The sequence below is a fragment of the Erpetoichthys calabaricus genome, chromosome 12 (genome assembly GCF_900747795.2).
Source record: "Erpetoichthys calabaricus chromosome 12, fErpCal1.3, whole genome shotgun sequence".
Taxonomy (NCBI): domain Eukaryota; kingdom Metazoa; phylum Chordata; class Cladistia; order Polypteriformes; family Polypteridae; genus Erpetoichthys; species Erpetoichthys calabaricus.
Window position 1 is genome coordinate 139400697 of NC_041405.2, and position 14472 is coordinate 139415168.

At 41.4% G+C, this 14472-nt stretch overlaps 1 protein-coding gene across 10 annotated transcripts in view; it reads left to right on the forward strand.

The window, feature by feature from the left end:
• Positions 1–14472, forward strand: part of shc2 (SHC (Src homology 2 domain containing) transforming protein 2) — a 118615-nt gene that overhangs the window by 76016 nt on the left and 28127 nt on the right. For all 10 annotated transcript variants that reach the window (XM_051935278.1, XM_051935282.1, XM_051935273.1 and 7 more), the window contains 7 exons: positions 2606–2666; positions 3520–3639; positions 4816–4869; positions 4954–5005; positions 5921–6047; positions 8155–8329; positions 12554–12644. In XM_051935278.1, coding sequence (XP_051791238.1) covers positions 2606–2666; positions 3520–3639; positions 4816–4869; positions 4954–5005; positions 5921–6047; positions 8155–8329; positions 12554–12644 — 680 coding nt within the window. The remainder of the gene's footprint in view (positions 1–2605; positions 2667–3519; positions 3640–4815; positions 4870–4953; positions 5006–5920; positions 6048–8154; positions 8330–12553; positions 12645–14472) is intronic.

The window sequence follows — 14472 nt, forward strand, 5'->3', positions numbered from 1 at the left end:
TAACAACTTTCAAGACATGTAGATGAAGCAGAAACCTTCACAACCTTTAAGACGTATCTGGGTGAGATATGTTGGGACATCTTGGCTATCAGCTAAACAAATGAGCCCGATGGACTGAATGGTCTCCTCTCGTTGGTCACATTTCTTGTGTATGTTCGCAGAGATTCTGTGAGCAGCAGATTCAACCTCCAGTCCTCTGTCTGGACACACAGACTAACCTGTCCCATGATACCCTAACCTTAAATTTCATCCTGATTGCATTGCACCTTCCTCACGGTGACTGTAGCATGGAGTTGGAATGCAGCGAGCCTGAAGGCAAGAAGCTAACAAAAATGGATTTGTATACCAGGGGTTTGTTTTTGAGCGGAATGCCAAACCTCCGTTTCACTGCAGTCTACTCATCTTCTAGTCTGCTTTAAAAATGAAGGAGGAAGAGGAGGACAGGACAGGAGACGTTGACATTATAAGATATGAACCAGTCACCTGAAAACCCAGAAACAGGATGAGGAGCGGGAAGATATGATGAAGACTTAGAGTGAGTGAAAGTGAAGACTGAGTGAAAGAGGGACAAAGGGAGAAACAAAGAAAAGGGAGGGCGGCGATGTGGAGAGGAGTCAGTGATCGATGAGTAATGTGAGCTGTGCCAGGGAGATAAGTGCAGGCAAATGTATTATTGATGACACTGCTGAAAATCATAGAGGCTGAGGTGGGAGTGTGTGTGTGTGTGTGTGTGTGCGCGTTAGGGGGGCTGGGTACTGAGGTGTAAAGATGGATGAGTGCAGGAGTCAATCTGAAAGTATAAGGAAACAGCCAGAAAAATAAAGAATCATAGCCCTGGGGTTGCAGTGTAGCTGATGCTGAAAGATGCTGGTGTTGTGGGAGGAGGGGGGTCTCCCGGGGGGGGGGGGGAAGTCTCCCACTCTCCCACACTACAATTTCTTCAGCTCCCCCCATCACCTCCACTGGCTTATAGAAGAAAATTGAGGAAGCTAACACAAATAACTGATAAATTCATTCCCTTTATTACTCAAAAAGATGAACCATGCCCCCAACTGCTTCGGTTTAAAGATGGCAGAGGGTGGGGGTCAGGGATATCTTCTTTTAAGTTGGAGATGACGCTTTGAAAATCCAAAAATTGAAGAGTGGGGCAGCAGTAGGCTGGAATGCAGGACGATGATGACTATGGGCTTTTCTCGATTCAAGAGGAGGGCCTGTAACCTTTCATTTTCAGTTGCTCTGATGAGCTTTTAGGTGGCTGTCAAGGTCCACTTATGACTGAAGCTGCTTTGGGCACTTTAGGTGGACAGAACTTTATTTATCCCCAGGGGGAAATTTGGCTTTTTACACAAGCTCTTTAAAGTAATAAACAAATAAATGTACACAACATTATAGTCTGAACACACACCAGAATGACTAAAAAGAAAGAAAACTTCTGACTTTGCAATTCAAGTCACAGTAAGCTTACAAGTTGTTGCAGTTGGTATAAAGGACCCCCGTAATGTTTCTTGACACACTGGTGCTGAATGATTTGTTGGTTGAATGTCCTCAGTGTTGGTGGGATGTGCAGCGTTGTTCATGATGAGACACTCAGCTTTGTTTTCATTCTCTCCCCAGAGGGTCTTGAGTGTGTCTTATAACTGAACTTGCCCTTGATGGTTTGGTGGGCCTCCCTTGAAGTCATGTGACCAGCCCAGCACACCACACTGGCCATCACAGAGTTGTAGAAGATGTGAACGATGTCACCACACACATTAAAGGAATGCAGTCTCCTACAAGAAAAGAGACTGCTGTGACCTTTCTTATACAGTTCTTCTGTATTCCTGGACCAGTCCAACCTGTCATTGATGTGGACCCCAAAGTCCTGGCATAAGGGATGCCCCCATATGGTGCAACAGTGGTTGATTGGAAGGCACTGTAGAATTCAGGGTGATGTGGCTTATAGGCAGTGCCACACTCTAGGTGCCATGACAGGACCAAAGCTTCAGCATGTAAAGTGGGTTTCATCAGCATGCTCACAACAGAATTGCACATACCAGCAGGACAAGTGGCCAGCGGTGCTGAAGATGGCATAAGGATTGGCAGTACATGCTCAGGGGGCTAATGTCATAATTGCCACACATGGATTTCAGCCCTGTCAATTTACTGCCGACTTTTGGACAGCACAGATATTCTTCATTCATTTCTTATGAGCTTTCTGAAACCAGACAAGGGGATGGCATCTTGGAAGAAGCGAGGTGGCAGCACCAGTTATTAATTATTCACTTATTTATTTTCAGCAGGGCCAAATGGATCAAGTTTTTCTAAAAAAAAAAATAAATAAAAACTGGAGAGAAATTAAAGATGTGGGACAGAGTTACCTCTTTGATAAGTAATCCATAGGTCTCCAGGATTGGGGTGGGAGAGGAGATCTTTGTTTTTTAGGAGGTTTTAAAGTTGACCCTGGCATACCTCCAGTCCAAGAGGTCATGTCAATGTTAAAGTCCTTATTTAATTTCAAAGTATTAGTGAAAGTGAGGGCAGTAGGTGGGTGGTGGGATGGGACTCAGTTGTCCTCGTGTGTTCGCCTGAGGGGAGTTTGATTTCTTGTTTATTTGTTTCCATGCAGAGAGGCCATTAATAGGCTGTATGAAGCTGTGCCAGGGGTGAAGGGCGCATGGAAGAAAAAGGTACGTTGCTGCCTTGGGGGAGTGGAGGGGACTTTAATAACCCTTTCTTCATAAAAGTATACATCAAGATTTTGTGATCTACAATTTGATTGGTCGCGATGTACCCAGTAGGGGAAGAGGCCTTTAGAGGGTCGACATATTTGAAAATCTAACTGAACAACATTGACATGTTTGGTTTTATGTTTGCCTCCTGCCTCCCTCCAACTCTGAACAGCATCAGTGCCCTCACTTTCTGCCATATCATAATGTCATTAAGTCGTAAATCAGGACAGCACTGATATATTAGGTGCAATGTCCCCACCACAATTAGGACCCTTATTGTTCACTTATACATAAACCAGTTAGATGTACTGTATATGTCATTATGTGCTTATGTATGAAGTCCTAAAAGTGAACTCCCACACGAGTGGCATCAGGACTACATGGATTCTTACCCCAGTTTTTAGGCTGTTTATGCAGTTTATGCTCAACTGAAAGGGTCAGCACAGTAAAGATGGGACAACACTTATTGCATAAATGGTAAATGGTGTGGTTGTGGATTCACCGACTACTGGTATTGTTTGGTGGCCTCTGATCAGAGATCAGCCAGATGGCATGAAGATCTGATGAGTGCAGACGAGTCTGGGTAAATTGTCATTGGGCTGGCTTGTGGGAGGATGTCACCCTAGCAGATATTTGTTTGTGTAATATCAGGTATAACAAACCCAGAAATGATATTAGAAAAAACCAAAGCATGTGATTTGTCATGAAATATTGGGGTAGCCGCATTGGATGAAGAGGAGCATTTTTCCAATTCACATCAATTCTGCTAACATTTACTGTATCTACCTACCTTGTTGTTTGCCAACACCAGGCTGCCAACAAAACCCTTCAGTCCATCATGGGCAGAAGTAATCTTCGCTTTGCTGGGATGAGCATTGTGGTGAACATTTCCGTGGAGGGAGTTAGGCTCATGATGCCAACAACGCGACAGGTAAGACACTTGATGTGCTCATGGGGCAGTTTTCAGTTATTACTGATTTAGGTCAGGGTTTGGCAATTCCGGTCCTGGAGGACCACTGTGGCTACAGGTTTTCATTCTAACCCTTTTCTTAATGAGTGTCCAGTTTTTGCTGCTAATTAACTTCTTTTGAACTAATTTGAACTGACTTGCTCTTGATGACTCAGACCCCTTAATTGTTTCTTTTTCTTCAATTAGCAGTCAAACAATAATGAGATACAAAATGAGCCAAAACAACTGGTGTCCATCACACAATATCTGAAAATAAACAATGATGAAGGTCTCAGGAATGTTGATCTTCTCAGGTCCCCAAAACATTTTAACAGTGCTGCTCTTAGAAAAGAGAAAATCCACAATTTCAGAAATGTCTGCTAATGCACCACGAGAGCAGCAACAAGCCACAGAATTAAAGAACGGGATTAATTAACGACAAGAACTGGCACCTCATTAAGCAGCTGGTTGGAGTGAAATTGATTGGAGTTTGAGGCCCGGACTTAGTTGGTCTTCTGTTGGCTTATTCACTTCACATTTCATTTTTGTTTGGGTGCCATTTAAGGAAAGAAATGAAGACATTCAGGGGAACAAATCTTAAAAAAGCAATTCAATTAAAATTAATTCACAAGAAGTTAATTAACAGCACAAACAGGGCACTCATTAGAAAAAAGGGTTAAAATGGAAACCTGCAGCCACAGTGGTCCCCCAGGAGCGGAGTTGGTGTCCCCTGATTTAGATAGTACCCGTTTTTATAAACCCCCTGATACCTAAGGCGGAGTGGTGGCTCTGAGGCTAGGGATCTGCACTGGCAATCGGAAGGTTGCCGGTTCGAATCCTGTAAAAGCCAATAGGAACTCTGCTCTGTTGGGCCCTTAACCTGCAATTGCTGAGCGCTTTGAGTAGTGAGAAAAGCGCTATATAAATGCAAAGAATTATTATTATTACTGCTACACCTTTGTTTCTTTGTCAAATTGTCTTAAGTTTTTTGGATTCTTTTTTACTGTATGAACACCCATCCGTGAGTGGACTGTCGGTACTACCAGCAAGGCCAGCACTAGAGGTCATGGCAGAGCTGGAATTAGTCACCTACTCCGTTCTCCTTGGTCACCAGGACTCTGACATTCGCTGTGTCTTATTTTCTCCCTCTTGCTCCAGATTATTGCCAACCATCCCATGCAGTCCATCTCGTTTGCTTCTGGAGGTGACACGGTAAGACTGAGGAGCAGAAACTCAGTGTTGCACTCTTACTTTAATGTGTCTCACTTCTGACGTATTTTACTTTGTCTCCTGCAGGACACACCTGACTATGTGGCGTATGTGGCTAAGGACCCAGTCAATGAAAGAGGTGAGTTATCTGTTATGCTGAAATTATTACTGCCATCTTGTTTGGCCATCCCAGAAAACTTGGTTACTTTTGTTAAAGTGAAACGTTTCCTTAGAATTTGTGGTTGTTGCTCAATGTTGGAGCTGCTAAATGTGAAAAGTTCTGGCTTTTCAAAGATTTAACAAAGATGGTCTGTACCCAAGGAAAACCATTTCTAAATACTCCAAATGTGGTCATTACACAAATACTGAATATCTCACAGTCTCCTAATATAAGCATGAAACATTCAAGTGAGACCATCATCAAATGGACAGATATTCTAGAATTCAATTAATAAATCCATTTACCAAGTGCTGGTTGTCACAAAACCCTTATTCATGTTGATTACTTCTAAACCATGCATGTGATCTTTTCTCAATAGCTAGCTTTCTCAGGATTTCCAAATGTCACCATTTGCCAACTGAGAGGCATCCCAGTATTCTCAAATAAATCCACCACAAGTGTTGGCAGACCCATAGACTGATTACACAAGTGTCGCCTACCCCAAAGCTCTCAATTTCCATAATTGCTGACCATCTCCAGGGCTCTCCCCCCAATTAAATGGATATCCCAGAACTGCCTCATAAATTCACTGCCCTGATGCTGTTTGTCCCACAGACCTTAACTGTGGTGATTCAAGTGCTGCCGACTCTTAAGCACTCACTGCTGGTTTTCTCCAGCTCTGTTTATAGCTTAGTTTTGGTGCTAATACTTTGAGATGTAACCATTAATTGAGTGTTGAATTCTTTAATTTCCTCCTATAGCAGCCACCAAATTTCTGGCTATTGACTCAAAGTCCCTACATCAATTGCTGACTGCTGTAGAGCTCCGCCATGCAGGTGGCTGTGCTGGACCTCGTGACTAAAGCAGCCAACTAATCTTGCACCTTCCTTTTAGCCTGCCACATTCTGGAATGCTATGACGGACTGGCCCAGAGCATCATAAGCACAATCGGACAAGCCTTTGAGCTGCAGTTCAAGCAGTACATGCATAGTCCACCCAAAGTCATCAATTTCCTTGACCGGTGAGTCTTTCACTGCTTATCTTCTGGCCTACTTGATTTTCTTTACTGTTTGCTTATGCTAGAACTGATCGGCACTTGGATAAGGAGGACATCAGCATGCCACTTCCACTGCTGGGCTGGCACCAGAGCCATGACTAAATAATTTCCAACATGATTTTGATATCGGGTCTCCCAACAGCAGAGTGGAAGTGGTATCCCCCTCTCCATTCACAAATATAGGATTAATTTTTGTAATACTGCGGTGGGTTGGCACCCTGCCCAGGATTGTTTCCTGCCTTGTGCCCTGTGTTTGGCAGGGATTGGCTCCAGCAGACCCCCGTGACCCTGTTTTCGGATTCAGCGGGTTGGAAAATGGATGGATGGATGGATTTTTGTAATAATTAACATGGTTTATACATATGTTTTGGTTTATTTGGTGTTTTCTTGAAGTTTATTGATTATTTTGTTCAGATTTTGCTTACATGACACATTTGGATGTCATTTCCAATCATCTCATCAGTTTTAAATATGGTGGCGGTTTTGTTGTGTATTATTCCTCAGTGGAGTTTCGTTTTGAACTTCTAACAACTTAGTGATAGTTCATTTTGATTCCAAGTAGACCCCAGTGTCAGTGTTGGTTCATTTTCGGTTTTGAGTTTCTTTTCCTCTTCCACTTCTGATTCTCATTTTGCCCATTCACCGTATATACTCGTGTATAAGTCGGGTCTTGAAACCCGAAAAATCGATCATAAAATCAGACCCCGACTTATACGCCCGTTCAAAAATACGACTTTTTTTTTCTTACATCATCTTGCCTCCTCCAATCTTGCACCAGTTTCTCAGACACATCGAATTTTGTTGCAGCAGCGCAGTTACCAATTTCTTTAGCCACTTCAACATCTTTTAATTGAAAACCAGCTTCATATTTTCTTCCGATCGAGCGCTCCATCGTAGATAAGGGATTCTCTTATAATAAGGGTGTATGAGGGTGCGAGACACATGGAACAGTGCAAACGTTGCTTCGGAATAGTTCAGGTATCACTAGGGTTGCCAGATTAGAAAATTAGAAATACAGGACACTCTTAAAATCTCTCTCTCTATATTACAATATATATAAATTTATACATGCCCCCTACACACCCAGACCAATATATTATATAAAGGTAGAGACATAAGTTAAAAACATAAACCAAGGATTTTAATGGGTTATGAGGAAAACAAAAGTAAAGTCATTTGAAAATTATGTAATACAAGCTAAAAAATAATTCTGTAAAAGTGAAATCATTTGAAAATATTTATTTAATACAGACAACAGAGAATATTATTATTATTTAATATGGGCAGTTACAAAAAAAGTGGGCCGTGGCCAGTAGTAACAACACACTTTGTCGACAGTCACTGTATGTGGCAATGCTGACTCAGAACTGCACAGCAGTGCGGCTGGAGAGCAAAATGCTAAGAGTGTCGCTGTGCTCAGCCAACCAGAGCAACTGAGCAAGGCAGCAAACAGGCAGCAAACACTCATTTCCTCGTGACATTTGGGTTATTTTCATCAAGGGAATCTGAGAAAAGAAAGTAAAATTACTTATAAAGTTACAACTAAGTACCGTAAGAAGGTAGTAAAAATATATTTTTATTGCGAAATTTGAAAATGAACAAAATATGGGACATTTGGGTGTCCCTGAAAGGACAGTATGGGACAGGGGACAAAATGATCAAATATGGGACTTGTCCCGTATGTAAGGGACGTCTGGCAACCCTAGGTATTACCATGTGGTCACGCAGGCACAATACATAGAAAAAAAAAGGCAGTGTGCTCCGATACTCTCTCATGTGGGCGTTAGCATATCATAATCTCTTGGACCAATAGCGTTTTCCACATTCGACTTCTACGACCGACATTATAAAATACTGGAAATTATACGGTAAAATCAAGCCCCGACTTATCTGTGGGATAACTTATACGCGAGTATATACGGTAATTTTTTTAGCCAGCCTATTTGTTTGACTTACTTGTTCTGACTTTGTTTGACCCTCACTATGATTCTTGCACTTGTGTTAGCTTCTCCTGGTCATTGTTCCTTCTCATAATAATCCTGTGTTTCACAACACTTTTCTCCTGAATTAGGGGCATTACCACAGAAGAGTCAGCCTGGGGGGACGATGAAGACTCTTCTGAACATGACTACTATAACAGCATCCCTGGAAAGGAACCTCCGGTGGGGGGTCTGGTGGATTCGAGACTCAGGCAACCAGGCCACCATCTTAACCATATGCTCAACCATGCCAGTAAGACTCCCCAGGTAAAGGTCACTATAAGGGACTGCAAAAGTGCAGTGCTTAAACTCTGCCATAGTGGGTGCTATAATGCTAATGGACCACAGATAGTTTTGAAGAGAGGAGGGTTTAAGAGGCCTGTTGGCTGAGATCTCCAGGACCCTGACTGTGTCTGACTTTCTCTTTTTCTCTCTTACAAATTTCATTTCTTCTGTTGTCAACTGTTCAGAGTTCAACAATTAATTAATCAAGAAAATATTGTTGGTTTCTAATTATGTTAATGAGTTTCTGGTTTGTTTTTGTGCATGTTTTAACTTTATATGTGCTAATTCTGTACTTAGTAATGAGTATTGTCTATACCTGCATTTTCCTGAGAATCTGACATAGTGCTCTGCATCTGCTCTCAGTGAAGGGAACTATCCAAGAACAAATTGTATTATATTGTATTTTCAAAAAATGACAGGCCTCTTAACCACATGTACAACCAAGCCAGTAAGACTACCCAGGTTAAAGACGCTTTAAGGGGTGCCAAACAAACAAGGCCAAGGGAGAAGCCCTCGGAGCTTAGAGGCCAGGAGGCTACTTCCAAGTCCTTGTCCTTACTCAAAGCCTACAGCAGGGCCCTAGGGGAACCTGGGTGATGAGGGTCAGTGACTCCGTGGCCAGCGGCAAGCCTGGATGAGGAGGGCCATACAACTCTGTGGCCAGGACCAAACCACATCAGGGAGCCTGGATGACAAGGGCTGGTGACTCCGCAGCCAGACCCATACTGCAGCTCAAAGCCCACAAGGCCAAAGAAGAGGCTGGAGAAAGACAGCAAACAAGCCAATAACTCTAAGGACCCTATCCACTATTTGTACTCAGATATGGCCCACATAATAATGGAATAAGGCCAAGAAAGAAGCCCTTCGGAGCTGAAAGGCAAAGAAACTACTTCCCACTCCTTAACCTTACTCAAAGCCTACAGGGCTCTAGGACAACCTGGATAACGAGGGTCAGTGACTCTGTAGTCAGGTCCACACCCCAGCGAGAAACCTGGATGATGAGGTCCACATAACTCCATGGCCAGGACCAAATCCTATTGGGGAGCCTGGATGACGAGGGCTGGTGACTCCGCAGCCAGACCCATACTGCAGCTCAAAGCCCACAAGGCCAAAGAAGAGGCTGGAGAAAGAGCAAACAAGCCAATAACTCTAAGGACCCAATCCAGCGTCTGTAACCAGATATGGCCTATACAAACACCTGCTGAGGTAAGGGGCGACTGCTCCAAGTTTGGAAGAACAGTGTCTGCTCCCTTCTTAAGGAATCTCCTGTGCATTCTGGAGTGACTTTGGGAACTGAGTTTTATCTCACTGACCCATCCCTAAGGAGAATGCCTAAACTTAACTCTGAGCTAATAACCTAATCCTAACATCTATTCAAATGTTGATAATATCATGAGCTTTAAGGTTGTTTTAGAAGGTCAATGCTCTAACCCTAAACCTAACCATAACCTAATTTTAAATTTGAGTTGATGTGTAATCTTAACATCTCAGATGTTCACTTGGAAGAGAAACCTGTTTTTAGATTTAGTCAACAAAAAAAAGAACAGATACAAGATAAGCAGGTGGAGTGACAACAAATGGACCTACGTGATGACACAACAGAAATACAGTTAGACCAACAAGGAAGTAGAAGGGAGGTAGTAAAAAGAAAATAAACCTACTAGACATAAAAACAAAACTTGCCAGAAAAATAAACATTGGGAACTAACCATACCCTTAACCCTAAAGAACTCCTTAAAGGAATACTTCTCCCGAAAATGTTTCCGCCTCTCCCCATCATTCATTGGTAAAGAGTCCTGTCTTCAATTCAAAACTTCAATCCCATGTCAACGCATTTCCTGTTTATGATGTGCGCTGATTTCTCCGAAAGTATCTAGTTAACGATATTTTAACAAGAAGACATGCTTGTGTTTTGCATGTTTTCTGCAAATGAAAACTTGAGATTCATAATTATTCCCGGCAATTACTACAGTAACATATTATAAAAATGTACTTTTTGCTAAGAGTTTTCCTTTATTAGTGCATAATTGTGAACAGCCTTGATGGTGACCCAGTCGGATTATTGCACTAATGAGGTAAATGGACTTCTCTAGACTATGTCGCCATTAGCATTATAGCACCTTCTACTGGCAGTGTTTAACTACAGCAGCTTTACGGCCCCCTTAAAGAAATACTCTTAGCAAAAAGTACATTTCTTTAATATGTTACTGTAGTAATGGGGTGGAGTGGTGGCTCTGAGGCTGGTAATCAGAAGGTTGCCGGTTCGAATCCCATAAATGTCAAAAGTGACTCTACTTCATTGGGCCCTTGAACAGGCCCTTAACCTGCAGTTGCTCCTGGGTATGACGTTAATCTGCATCCAGCCCTGCATGTAGGCCTGAAAACCTGGGGGTTGGTGGCAGAATTGGCACTCCGGCCACCATACAAAACAACCTCATGCTGTTCCATTCCATCTGAAGTAGTGTGGTGCTGAGGTGTCACGCGTCGCATGGCTGCGCTCAGGTCCTAATCTGGGATCCTGAGGTGCTTTGTCAAGTGGTGGGTGCTGCAGTGCGCTGTCTCAGTGCGTCCTCCTGACCTCCTCCTTTTTAAAACCCTTTATACATAAAGCCTAACTTCTACTTCTTACTATTTATTGTTTCTCCCTACTGGTCAATATAGTTTATTTTAGTTAGTTCTTGTAATTCCTGTGTGTGTTTAGAGAGGTTGTTGTTCATTATGTTATTTCTAATACACCAACCAGTGACAAGATTCAAACCACCGACAGGTGAAGTTAATCACATCGATTATCACATTACAATGGTGCCAGCCAATGAATGGGATATATTAAGCCACAAGTGAACAGTCAGTTGTTGAATGTGACATGTTGGAAGCAGGAAATATGGACAAGCATACAGATCTGAACAACTCTGACAAGGGCCAAATTGTGATGGCTAGATGAGTGGTTCAGAGCACCTCCAAAACAACGGGTGTTCCCAGCGTGCATTGGTTAATACCTACAAAAAGTGGTCCAAAGAAGAACAGCTGGCGAAACAGCGACATGCCTGAGGCTTATTAATGCATGTAGGGAGTGAAGGCTAGTCCGTCTCAGAAGACCTACGGTAGCAGTGCAAATATTAATGCTGGCCATGAGAGAAAGGTGTCAGAACAGGCACCGCATCGCAGGTTGCTGCATATGGGGCTGTGTAGCCACAGACTGGTCAGAGTGCCCATGATAACGCCCGTCCACCATTAAAAGTGTCTATAATGAGCATGTGAGCATCAGAACTGGTCCATGGAGCAATGGAAGAAAGTGACCTGGCTTGATGAATCATGTTTTCATCAAGATTACGTGTGTGTTGGTTACCTGGGGGGAGAGATGGCAGCAGGATGCAGTATGGGAAGAGGACAACCCAGTGGTGATGCTCTGGGCAATATTCTGCTGGGAGATCATGGGTCCCGGTATTCATGTAGACGTTCCTACCTAAAGCTTGTTGCGGACCATGTACACCCCATTTCCTAATGGGAGTGACCTTTCTTTTGCCACACTGCAAAAAGTGTTCAGGGATGGTTTGAGGAACATGACAAAGAGTTCAAGGTGTTGACTTGGCCTTCAGATTACCCAGATCTAAATCCGATCGTGCATCTGTGGCATGTGCTGGAAAAATCTCGCAACTTACAAGATGTAAAGAATCTACTGTTAACGTCTTTCTACAAATAATGTCAATTTATTTATATAGCACATTTAAAACAAAATAGGAACGCTGAGGCCAAAGTGCTTTACCGTAATAGAATAAAAGAAAAACAAACAAATACCACAGAACACCTTCAAAGGTCTTGTGGAGTTCATACTTTGATAGGCCAGAGCTGCACTAGCAGCATGAGGGGGGGGGGGGGCAACACAATAATAGGCAGGTGGTTTTAGTGTTGTGGCTAAATTTCCCTTTAAGAGATATAAGATACTATCTGTCTATTATATAGTGCCGTTCACATCTACCTATCTATCATATTTATTATTTCAACTATAAGACAGCTGTAGTGGGCTGCGCCCGGCCCGGGTTTTGTTCCTGCCTTGCACCCTGTGCTGGCTGAGATTGGCTCCAGCAGACCCCCTTGACCCTTTGTTAGGATATAGCGGGTTGGACAATGACTGACTGACTGACTATAAGACAGTGAATCATTTTCTGGATAAGCAATAGAAGTGACATAATTTGTTCTCAATTTCAGTTTGTCTCACTTTCTAATAAAGAGATGACCCAAACTCTGGACCAACCATGTTATGATGCCAGAAGGGAGCCTGACCACCCCAGAGGCACAGGTAAGGGTCTACTCTGAGGGGGGTTGTGAGGGTGGGTATTAGAAGCTCTGACATTAAGACTAAACTGAAACGGCTGCTATTTCAAAATATACCATAACTAGAAGACACACTTTCCTCCAGTTCTTCCAAAGTCAGAGGTCTAGTTCTAGTTCACGAGCGCCAGCAGGTTGCCACGTTGAATGTGCTTCATGCAATGCGGATGTCGGAGCTGTCATTCTTCTTCTCTGATTTATGTAATCGGTTTCTGCAATTTGTTTCATGCTCAGCTGGTGGCACTCTCTTCTTTTTCACTTTGCCATGTCACCTTCTGAATCAGTTTGCCGAGGCCTTTCACTGGAGTAAAGACACGGACATTGATAACTTCATTGCAGTTACCAGTAGCCAATTTTTTATTTTACTTCACCAGTGTGAGTAACATCATAAGCTTTTGATTAAGACCAAGATCAAGGTTGTAACCCCTGTGTTTAATCAGTAATCACATAACATGTATAACATATGGCTGTGCGCAACATACACAGTCATATAGATAGACAGATAGAATGGAAAGGCACTATATAATAGATAGATACAATTGAAAGGACCTATATAAAAGATAGATAGAATTGAATGGCACAAAATAATAGATTTGAAAAACACTATATCATAGATAGATAGAATTGAAAGGTACTAAATAATAGATTTGAAGGGCACTATATAATAGATAGAATTGAAAGGCACTATATAATAGATACATAGAATTGAAAGGCACTATATAATAGAATTGAAAGGCAATAAATAATAGATTTGAAAGGCACTATATAATAGAAAGAATTGAAAGGCACTAAATAATAGATAGATAGATAGATAGATAGATAGATAGATAGATAGATAGATAGATAGATAGATAGATAGATAGATAGATAGATAGAATTGAAAGGCACTAAATAATAGATTTGAAAGGCACTATATAATAGATAGAATTGAAAGGCACTATATAATAGATAGACAGAATTGAAAGGCACTATATAATAGAAAGAATTGAAAGGCACTAAATAATAGATTTGAAAGGCACTATATAATAGATAGAATTGAAAGGACCTATATAAAAGATAGATAGAATTAAAAAGCACTAAATAATAGATTTGAAAGGCACTATATAATAGATAGATAGAATTGAAAGGCACTATATAATAGATAGAAGTGAAAGGCACTAGAAAGGCACTATATAATAGATAGAATTGAAAATCACTAAATAATAGATTTGAAAGGCACTATATAATAGATAGAATTGAAAGGCACTAGAAAGGCACTATATAATAGACAGAATTGAAAGGCACTATATAATAGAAACAATTGAAAGGCACTAAATAATAGATTTGAAAGGCACTGTATAATAGATAGATAGAATTGAAAGGCACTAAATAATAGATTTGAAAGGCACTATATAATGGAATTGAAAGGCAATATATAATAGATAGAATTGAAAGGCACTATACAATAATAATTCATTACATTTATATAGCGCTTTTCTCAGTACTCAAATAACATAAATAGAATTGAAAGGCACTAAATAATAGATTTGAAAGGCACTATAAAACAGATAAATAGAATTGAAAGGCACTATATAATAGATAGATAGATAGATAGATAGATAGATAGATAGATAGATAGATAGATAGATAGATAGATAGATAGATAGATAGATAGAATTGAAAAGCACTATATAATAGATGTTTTAAGAAAAAACACACAGTTGCTGAGACCAATGTCTATGTCATTATTGTGAAAACATGTTCACTGCAGCCACTAGAGGGCGATATTGTATAAGTAACTGCACTGTGTCTTGTCA